We start from the raw sequence: 11374 nt of genomic DNA on the forward strand, positions 1-11374 counted from the left end.
TGACAGAACCATCCTTAAAAGACAATTTTAGCATTGCTCTCTTGTTTGAACTATCTGGTTTTGGTGAGGTGTTTTTCCTCCACATGGTCATATCTGAGATTGCCAAGTTGTTTTGAAAACTGGAAGCTTGATAAACAAAGTTAATTATGTCCCTTGAAAAAGTCTTGGTAAACAGATAGATATGTGCATATTGCAGAGCACACGTGCCCAGGTGTCTGCTGCCTGGTGGAAAGGCTCTGATGCACAAACAGGTAAGAATGGAGTAGTGACTCACAGGATGTCTTTGGTTTTGCTTCTGAGAAAGCAATCAAAACCTGCCTTGTGCAGTAGGGTACAGAAGAATGATGCTTCTGGACATCTTGGGAACAGCATAAGGGCAACCCCATTACTACCACCACCATCATAAGTGATATCCCACTAGGCAGAGCAGTGTGGGAAGAGTGTGCTGTCCCTCTTCTATTCATTAAATGCAAGATTCAGATCCAAGGCTGTCAAGCCAATTCTCCTCATGAGATCCCAACTTGGATTAAAAAGGGACTGCAAGCAGTTGGAGACTAAAGGCTGCATACTTCCAAAACGTTCCCAGAACCTGAGCAGGTAGCCAGATAGGGGGCTAGGTAAGAAAATCACTGCCAGGACTGAAATCACTGAAGAGTCCTTTAGCTCTATAATGAAATACCTTCCACAAAGCAGCCTGCCCTTCCCTGGTCTTGCACGCTGGCTATGGCTAAGCTACCTTTCACATGCAATCCGTCTGCACGCAATTATCCTGCCTTTGACATTTTTCCACCACATAGCAGAGAAACATTGCTTGTGTTCTTGATGATCACTCATGGAAGAGGCTTTCTACATAAAAAGCCAGTTGATTATTAAGTTAAGCTCATTAAGACAGGCAGCTTCTCCCCCCGCAACACCCTCCAACAATCAAATCAAAACCATAAAAGTATGACTACTCGACAGATCAGCACACACATTAAACAGAAGTGTCCTAAAAGCTGATCTCAGATGTTGCCTAATTCCCCAAACGGGAGGTTCTCCATATGCCATGAGCTACACTAAAAACAACCCCCAAACCTGCTACACATTAGAAATGCATATCCGAAATGTAATACCAGAAATACATCAGAAAAATGCCCAATAGAAGCACGTACTAGAAATGAAATCTTATGGAGACAGCTGGGCCTTTCTGTGCCCAAAAGGTTATCATTCTCAGGATTTCTCCAACTATAGCTGCTACTTATCAAGTTTCACAATTTCAATGTAACAGACAACCGTTACAGTGATCTGCAATAAGCATCTGTACTTTTTCATGTATCTATCTGTCTCAGTACAGGAAAGACATGGACCTGCTGGAATGGGTCCAGAGGAAGGCCACAAAAGTCATCACAGGGATGAAACACCTCTCTTATGAAGAAAGGCTGAGAGAGTTGGGGTTGTTCAGTCTGGAGAAGAGAAGGCTCCAGGGGGACCTTATTGCAGCCTTTCAATACTTAAAGGGGGCTTATAAGAAAGATGGGGATGGACTTTTTAGTAGACCCTGTTGGGATAGGACAAGGGGTAATGGTTTTAAACTAAAATAGGGTAGATTCAGACTAGATAATTTTTATCATGAGGGTGGTGAAACACTGGAACAGGTTGCCCAGAGAGGCTGTAGATGCCACATCCTTGGAAACATTCAAGGTCAGGGTGGACAGGGCTCTGAGCAACCTGATCCAGTTGAAGATGTCCCTGCTCATTGCAGGGGAGGTTGGACTAGATGACCTTTAAAGGTCCCTTCCAACCCAAACCATTCTATGATTCTATATGCATGTGTACATGCTGTATAATACAGCTGCTATGCTGTGTCTTTGCTACACCCTCTTTTCAGAGCTGTTCTGCATTTTAGCAGGTAGAACACCCCTGTTCAATGGATGGGTTTGCAACCTATCATTGGTTCATTAGAACACACCTTCAACAGTTTTCCACCTGCTCTCCACAGATCCCTGAGAGTCTGAAGACTATTTTAAAGGGCTTACAAAATTTTGAGGACAGCAAGACTGCCTAAAGGCTTAAATTCTCTGTAAAAAGGAATGGATTTTTACTGAAAAAGGTTAGGGATCTGTAAATCAAGAAAGGCAAAAAACTTTCGATATGAAGAAGTTCCAGATAAGAGTTCATCATACAGATTTGAGGATGATTAACAAGTTGTAACACATGCTTCTGCTGCACAGAGTAATGCAACTCCACTAGTATTTATATTCATACATGCAAAAAAAGCATACACAGATTTTTAAAGAGCAGAGAAACAATTATCAACATCATGTAAGGACAAGGGCTTTGTTCCTGTATCTAATGGTGAGAAGTTTTTCAGCTTCTTTTGGTTTTGTTACATTTCAGTGACAAAATGGACCTTGGGAGCAGAGGAAGAATCCACTGCAACATGAGGCTCACCTGCTCCCTGCTAATCATGGGAACATTCTGTGTGACACCTTTCCTCTGCCATAGCCAAATTGATCCACTAGCTCTTGGGCGAGCAGACCCTCAGTGTTGGGAATCCTCCTCAGCTGTCTTACTGGAGATGAGGAAGCCTCGCATTTCTGACTCTGTCAGTGGCTTTTGGGACTTCATGATCTTCCTGAAATCATCAGAGAACTTGAAACATGGGGCTCTGTTCTGGGACCTGGCTCAGCTCTTCTGGGATATCTATGTGGACTGTGTGCTCTCCCGAACCCATGGCCTAGGGAGAAGGCAGCTAGCAGAAGATGAACAGAAGATCACTACTCTACGTTCTCATTTCACAGGGAGAAACCAAGGTTACTACTCCTTTAATACATGTCTCATGGGCAATAACTATAGTCTAGTAGGAAAGAAAAGAGATACAGGCTTATTGTGTTATGTGGTAATAGTAGAGAAACAGAGGACAGTGCTGCACAACCGTCTCCCACTCCCCCCAATCCAGTACAGAGCTATGTTTATGTTCAAAGTGGTCTCAGTAAAAATTTGACCTCCAAATAACCTGAACTCTAATGACAGCTTTTAAGTTTCAGTTTGGTGGGGCAGGAGGGGCAGCAGAAAGTGAAATATAGGAGGATTCAAACAAGGAAGGCAGTTCGGCAACTGAACATACAAAGATATTCTTCCACACCAGCATTTTTACCACTATTGTGCCATGGACAGGCTAGTTCTGAATTCCTCATGCCAAGAGGTGTGTCACCCCCAGAGTGCGTCACACGGGTTCTGCTGGGGAGAACGGCAGTCTTTCAGCAGAAGAGTAAGGATATGTTTACTTGCCATCTAGTAGTCAACCACTAGATATTTCCTATTTCCATACTGGTGGCTTTGCCCAACACACAATGGAAACAGACCTAGGACTCAGATATGTGCAGGCTTTCAGACACAGCTACAGCTTCAGGAGGAAGAACACTACCTATGACACTAAGTGCTGCAATTCCTAATCTCCAGGTTCCCAGCCCCAGAACAGAATCCCCAGGCTCAAAGTAAATGTCTCCATATGTGGCAAGGTGAAAGCTGGCACCCCACAACAGGACCTGCAAAAGGTAGCATGTCACTTAGCCTCCTCATTCCCAGTAGGAATATACAGCATAGATTTTTTTCTAAATCTCAGTCCCTTCCAAGGCTTCAGTTCTGATCCTGCTACCAACAGATGCACTCTTCCCTTGAGAACAGCCACTTTCAGAAAGGGGCAGGTGCTATAATTTGACGGAGGGGTAGAAGTCCTGCTGCCATCACCAACAGTGTAGCACACACAGCCCACAGGGAGAAGGCAGAACTACCTTTCCACTTGAATGGATTCAGACCCTTACCTCCACTTCCTAAATCAGCAGTGTCTTAGTTATTAAGATGTTTGGAGGGAATGTCCATGGAATAATGAAGAACCTCTCTGGGTAGTTACCCATTAGAGTGTCTCTAAAAAAAGGGACTTGAACTCAGGATCCTTCCACCCCAGGGACACTATACTACTGGATAGTCCAGCCCTTGCCCACAAACCTTAAAACATTTTGTGTATTGAAAGACAGGATTTGAGATAGGAAGGATCGAGAGGTTCTCACCCCCATTACCTACAGAGACTATCCTAGCCATCAAGCTAGGAGGTAGGAGTTGTGTTTGAACCAATCCCCTCAGACTGAAGAAGTCACATACGCAGGGCCAGTTTCTTAACTCTGAATGAAACAACTGCATTTTAAAAGCAAGGAGTGGATCCTATCCTGCTCTGCAAAGAATCTGAGCTATCACATAGCTCTAAGATCTTTGCTGTATTGAGATATGCTGATGGAAGGCAGCACCAAATGCCCTCCTGGTTCCCAAGTGACCTTAGACATCATGAAGGCAACAAGTCGCTCAGTCCTGATCAGACTGATGCATTTTTGGGTGCAAATGGAACGCAGCTTTAGACACATGAGGCAGCAGTACTATCAAAAACTGAGATGCCCACAAGGCTAAAGCACCAGATGAATTTTTGTTCCCAGGATAGCAGCTTTAGAATGTTGCTGTCTAAATTCCCCCTTAGCCTTTTGTTTACATCTGGCTCTTCATGTCTGTATCACACTGTGATTTTCCTAAACAAAGAGCTTTTGTTCCAGTCAAGATTAAGAGTAACAGTCTGATGTATTTTGAAGAATCAAATTGTAGGTTTTGTGATTAATACTGACTTTTGTTTACTCCTATACAGAGAGATTTTTAAGACACTACTAAGTATTCACACTTTAAAACACACAAGGATTCCTCCCCTTCTCTATTCTTTTACCTCTTGGTTTTGTGAATTGTAATCAGTTAATCTGGTTTCTCTGTACAATTGATTAACATCAGTCAGTAGCAGGCAGCTTATAGCAGTGACAGCCTGAATTTTATTTTTTGGAGGATCTATCTAAACTCTCATCCAAGTCTCCCAATTTCTTAACAAAGCCAGCTGTTTTAATCTTTGTAACCCTTGACCCTACTGCCTTGTTTAATCAGTGAAAACAGAAATAAATCGTTAATAATTGCAGATAAAAATCGCAACCTAGCAAATGATGAGGAATGGAATTATCGCTTCTTATGCGGAAAGAGATGTACAACCCTGTTTTCTTAGCCCAAGGAGCAGCACTAACAGCATTTCAGTGACCCTGTGTGCTTCACTCCATGTCTACGTGGGCAGGTATGAATAGCTTTCAGTAGGCTTGTTTTAGAAGTCAAACAATAAAGCAAGATTTTTTGCTCTATGCTGTTACTTTTGCAACTGTTGCTAACATCTTTATTGCTCCATACTGAAGTTTTTGATCTCATTCCTTTTAAATATTCACAATTTCAATTTTTTTTTTAATTAGAAACAGGATCATAAATCAGGAACAATCTGCAAGCTGCAATCAGCGTAGTTCCTTAAACATATCATTGAATTGGAAAAAAAGACAGAGACCTGAACTTAGTACAGAAACGGTGATGTTAAGGTGTTGTTATTTTAGTGTCAGATTTCAGAACTAAAGGATAAATCCCATGAGGTCAGTGTAAAAACTGAGTATCAAGAATTGAGCTTTTCTAAGAAAAGACAGAAAAGTCCTCCAAGCCAAAAAAACCTAGTGAAGTCCTTGGTAAAGCTTCTCAATAGTACTGAACTACTCCATCACACTTAAGAAACACTTCCACAGTTCCCCATACTTTGCCCTCCTGGGAAATAAGTCTGAGTGTACACCAAGACAGTGGTAGAAGTAGCCCAGGTCCAGACTTATGGATTCAAACACTGTTTTCTGAACCAATCTAGTCCAGCCAGGCTCCTGATTGTAGATACTAACAAGTCTGAAGATACTTTTCAAACTCTACGCAATCCATGAAAAACACAACAATATCAGAAGAGCTATATGTAAGTTATCTGACAAACTGCTTCCATCCAGCTAACATCCTACTTAACCCAGCAGCATTACAACTTCCCTAGATATCCTGCAGAGAAGTGTTAATCAGCTTTAAACTGAGACAAGTAGGGAGAGTCCTTTACTCATCCCCTTCCCCTAACAAAAGACAAACGTTATGAAAAAGCAGGTTTCATAAAAAACATTCCCAATATATTACAACACCAGAGTTAGATACATTATAGTTGTAACAACTCTTAATGAGCCAAAATAAGACTTAAGAACAAGGAAAACATAGCTTCTGTACTCACAGCAGATCTTCCTGAAGAACGACCCACCTCAGGAAACCACATAACACATCCCCGGTATAAACGTCTGAAGAATACAAATGCGAAAACCTCTCTGCCTCTTTTCTCCTCGCCCAGCAGTCCCCCTACTACCTTGCCACTCAGAGTGCCCACAGCTGTGCACACCTCCCTCACAGGTGCGGGTAGTTGGGCTCAGATCAGCCCTTGCACCTGGTCCCACTGCCAGGGACAGACACAGCTTGGTGTCCCACCTCTGCTGGGCTGCAGGGTGCTAGGGAGGGTAGTGGGGTAAAGGCTGCTGTATTATGCGTTTGAGGTCTGGTAAATAAGCAGATACTATGTTAACCAGTTACTTTTTCAGAAGGCAAATTTGTCTAAAAGAAATAAAGCCAGTCTGCTGGCTTTTGGAGATTGCTGCAAAGAAAATGCCCCATAGTTCCTCAAGGAAATAACAAATGTGTTACTAAACAGTGTGAGAAATCTCATCCACTGTGCAAGGAGCTTGATGACAAGCCGGTAAGTCAGTAAGACTGTGAGCAGACTCAAGTGCTTAGACTCTGATAATTACAAGTGGAAGAGTTTTATAGGAAGACTGAAGGAAAAGGTCCATGCTGGGGGAAAAGATCAAAGTAACTTGTCACTGAAAGGCAACTTGCAAATGGAGGGACATGGCTATCACTAGAACAAGAGGTTTGGGGATAAAATGGGGACCAGTAGCAGCTAAAGACAGAGGAAACATGGATGTGGGAAACTGAGTATTCAGCTGCTCTTTGCTGTTTGGAAATTGATTACTTATACGCATTTTCATGTTACTTTTCAGGGATATTTTCTCATATTCAGAGGCTGCCAGTTCTGAAGAAGACAGACTTGTTTGAAGATTTAACAAGTATCCACATGCATAACAGTAGATCTACATTACTTGGAAGAATCATTGGAGAGCTAGGGAAAAAGAGGAAATGACACATTTAGTCCAAGACCTCGATTCGTAGATATTTTTTAAACTACTCCTCTTTAATTTTTGCAATTTAATCCTCATTGATGTTAATTTACATGGTGGAAGAAGGCCTATAACTCTGAGCACTCTATCTCTGATTAACTTGGACTTGTGGGTTTTCTTTAATTACCTATGAATTCAGTCTCCTTAATAAAGTGCATGATTTATAAGCAGTTGCCTACTTTAATCTGTGTGTACATCAGGCTTTTTATATTGCGTGTCACCTACTCAAACTATTGTCTTTTGGGTGCCAAAACAGGAAACAAGTGATCCTTCAATAAGACATAGACAAACAGAGCAGGAAGCTGCCAAAAACCTCCACTGGCTCCAAGACAGGATTAGAGTTGAGATGGTGATGTTTTATTGTATGCATAGCTGTACGCTTGTACAAAGCAACCACTGCTGAAAGACATCATCCTACTAAAGAAAGTAGTACATATTTTTATGTTAAAAATACCTTCAAAAACGTTTTCAGTTTTCCAGCAAAAGAAAAAGGGTTAACAGGTTTTACCAGCTCCTCTATTTGCTTTCACATGATATTTTTATGGTATTTTCCCTGAATTTTTAGTTATAAAAAATGCCACTTAAAATGTTACACATTCTTAGTTAAAGTCTTTAATCAAAAGAATTCTCATACATAACTTGAATTTGCTTCTTTTTTAGTTTGCCAGTTCTTTGTAGACAAATCAGTTTCTTCTGACTGTTACTGATAACTCTAACAGGCAATTTGATATTAAACTAATGCAACATAACTTTGGGCAGGTAACATTTGATGCTTTGATGAAATGAAATATTTCCATTGCCTGGCTGGCTGAATGCAACTAAAACATTCAGCTTTCCAGGCTAACTACCTTTGGTTGCTCATACAAAGTTTCTTTCCTTGAGCATGTGGCAATATTTGGTTGCCTTTTTTTCTTTTTTTAAATGCCCAAAGAAAAAAAATCATTTGCTGGGTGTTCATCAACTTGCAGAAATAAGTTCAAGTAGCAAAGTGTGTAAATGACATCTTAAAATGATTGCTGGGCCTGAACAAAATAAAGCTTAAACATAGTCCCATTGGGTGAAATCCTGATCTTACGGAAGCAGACCAAAAACTGTAAGAGGGCTATCAACTTCAATGGTACTGGATTTGTGCTTAAAGTTAAGCATGCAACAAACCATTTAAATGTTCAAGAGAGGAGGGAACACTAAAGCAGGATGAGCAGAGGAACACACAGTTTAGTGTACTCGGCAACACACCCTCAACTGCCTCTGCCTGCAGCCACAGCCAGAGAGTGCTCTGCTACCGTGTGGGAGGGAGACAAGAGCATTGTTAAAACAGATCTGCTCACTCGCGTACTACTGTTGTTAATTACCTAAATTATATTAATATATCTAAAAGCCCCATTGTGCACAGTTTTGTATTAACATAAGAGACACAGTCTTCACCCACGGCCCCTACAGCTATTAAGACCAGCAACTGACAACAAGTGTGTTAAGGGCTGGATGCCTCAGCCAAGTAGGATTGGTACTGTAGTAGACCAGATGTTACCTGTTCCCATATGCTCTTGAGCTCTAGAAAATGTAAAACCAGACAGATTATTTGAACAGGTACTCTTTATCTCAGATGCTCTTCCGCAGGGCCCTTTGGGAAGAGGCTAGTGTTTCCACTTTAGATATGTCCCGCCTGTAACAACAGAATCCCCTAGGAAAGGGCTGCTGGCAGCTTTCTTCCCCACTTCAGATAGCAACAGAAATGGTGAAATACCACCATGGGCCAAGCTGATGTTTAGCTTAAACAAATTTGCAGTACTTCTCTGCTTCAGCAAGCTTCTTAATTAACAGGCTGTAGCATCATTTGGCCTTTGAGGAAATGGGTAGGAAAGGATTAGTACATGGAGGAAAGACTGAGAAAACAGATGAATCTCTAGCATAGGTCACAGTATGGGGAACATTTGGAAACTGTTGATGTAAAGGAGACAATCTGTGTTATTAATTGGGATGCAATTAATTACATGTAAACCTGCAAGTGATAAAGTTTCTAAAGGAACTCCTACCTCAGGCAATTTCTTCTCTCCAAAGGTCTCTGAGCTCAACTCTATTTTATAACTTTGGTCTTGCTTGCTTTTATCCAGGTCTCAACAATTTGGCATGAAAACACAATCAGATGATGCTGATGTTTGCTATTGATTCACTCACTATAAACTGGAGCCTTCTAGGGTGTCTGTGTTAACAAAAAGCAAGTGCTGTGAGTATGAGATGCAAGCAGATTTGTTGTACAGGAATAATTCAAAATGTCCCTATGGTTAAAGACAAGATATTGCTTCCTACCACTCTCCCCTGTAAATTTGATGGCAGATCTTTGGGGTGAGCTAGGATTGGTTTTGCAGACACTGTTCCTGGCTTACTGTTTCTCAGTCTGAGTATGTCAGAAAGATGGGATGAACATGTCTGACTGAGGTTGCTTCATTGTCAGCTCAATTGAATAACAACAAAATAAAGGTCTTGGGATTTTGTCCCCTTCATCTTATAGGGATCTGGCAGCTAAACAACTGCTTATTAGCATGGGAAGACACTTCCTTAAGTCTTAACATGCCACCATGAATTAAGAGTTCATGGTGATTCAGAAATATTTTTTTGTAAGAATTTGTGCTCCAGACATGTTCTATGTTGCATTGGACCAAACCAGTATTTGTCGGCTGTCACTGTTTCCAACCAATTTTAATTCAGATGGACTCACTCTGAAGGAGATTTAAAACCTCATCAGAAGCTGATGGATATCTTCCCTTAATCAACAGTTAAGTTCCTTGGATTGTTGTTTGTGTCTCTTGGCACTGGTACTTTGCAAAAGCTACTAAGCTTCTGTCTCACACTATATTCTGTTTATGTGATAATATGGGTGTATCAACTTTCTAGTGACCTCATCACTATTTGTTTTCTGGGGTCCTCCTCCCTCAGTAAGTTTCTTTACTTTTCACCCTCTTCACCCTTCCTTTGCTAGAGACAAACTGCTTATTAGCTTCAAGTTGCATACCGTTATTTGTTGCTGTAATTCTTGAATGTTTGCAGTACGTGTAATTAAGACCTCCTGTGACCAAAACTAGAAGAAAGAACCTGGAATGTTCATTACTATCACTACCACTGTGTAAGGTCTTTCAAGAAGGTGGCTGAGGTGCTACCAACAGAGAACAAGATTTCTAGCCATTTTAATAAGTCAGTCCTTTTATCTTGGTGATTATAATTAATTCTGAAAAATACAAGACCAGGAAAATCTATGTGGAAAATTAAGCATACTGCTGAGCAGCTTTTTTTAAGCACTAGACTTTTCATTGGCCTTTTCAATCACATCAGCCTAAACCCAGGTTGATTATTCATGAAACAAAACTTCAGAATATATAACTTACCTGACTTTTCTCCCAAAACTTCCAAAAATATTTTGCTTTTATCCAAACCAAACTTATTTTCTTAGTAATCACAGAAAAATTCCTGTAAAAACTAGGAGCATTTTCTTGGAAAGCTAGTATAGTTCCAGTGATTCAACTAAAATCCTTAAAAGCATGCAAATTTTCTTGAACCATAACTGGTTTTGAGCCCACACGCACATACTCTTTCACTATTTTCTATGCATCTCCTGCAGAACAGTGATAGTAAGTGGCTGAATCCATAATTTTTCTCTCTGAAGTGGTACTGAATAATCTCAGTTTCTCAGATCTTTAAAATACTTCTGTGCATTACCAGAAAAAAATGTTTTCCTTGTTGCTGTCACCAACAAAAGATACAGAACAATTCCAAGGAAGTAACTCGACCATGGCATATCAACAGCTAAGGAGAGAGAAGGGGGCAATCATTTGCACTGCTGAGGAATCACACCTGGTAAATTTGCCATTGTTGATGTTGTCACTTAACAAATAGTTAACAGTCCAAAGAAGTACAACATCTGATAATAACGTGCATATCACTAACATGATGTATCTTAACCCATTATCTCAACCTTCAGAACTGCTGTCACTAAAACAATATGCATTTGATGACACTATCATCACAAACTGTACCAATGCATCTCACTGAGTTGCACTGCTGTAAGAAACATGTAGCAAATAAGCAGTGAAAGGGAAGCAGTGACCATCTATTATTTCTCTACTAAGAATGATGTAAATTCTAAGGCCTTCACTCACCTATCATTGTAAGAAGTGAAGCTAGACTGTAGTATGAATGGATCAAAGCAGCATGCAATGTTTCTTTTGTGTGATATCTTCCCTTCTCTTCAAATCCCA

At 40.7% G+C, this 11374-nt stretch overlaps 1 protein-coding gene across 1 annotated transcript; it reads left to right on the forward strand.

Moving 5' to 3' along the window:
• The first annotated feature begins 2383 nt into the window (after positions 1 to 2383).
• FAM237A (family with sequence similarity 237 member A) lies at positions 2384 to 7087 on the forward strand. The gene is made up of 2 exons (XM_009810390.2): positions 2384 to 2792; positions 6948 to 7087. The coding sequence occupies exons 1-2, from the start codon at positions 2384 to 2386 to the stop codon at positions 7085 to 7087; spliced, it is 549 nt and encodes a 182-aa protein (XP_009808692.1).
• The last annotated feature ends 4287 nt before the right edge of the window (positions 7088 to 11374 follow it).

This window comes from Gavia stellata, chromosome 8 (genome assembly GCF_030936135.1).
Source record: "Gavia stellata isolate bGavSte3 chromosome 8, bGavSte3.hap2, whole genome shotgun sequence".
In the NCBI taxonomy this organism is placed as follows: Eukaryota; Metazoa; Chordata; class Aves; order Gaviiformes; family Gaviidae; genus Gavia; species Gavia stellata.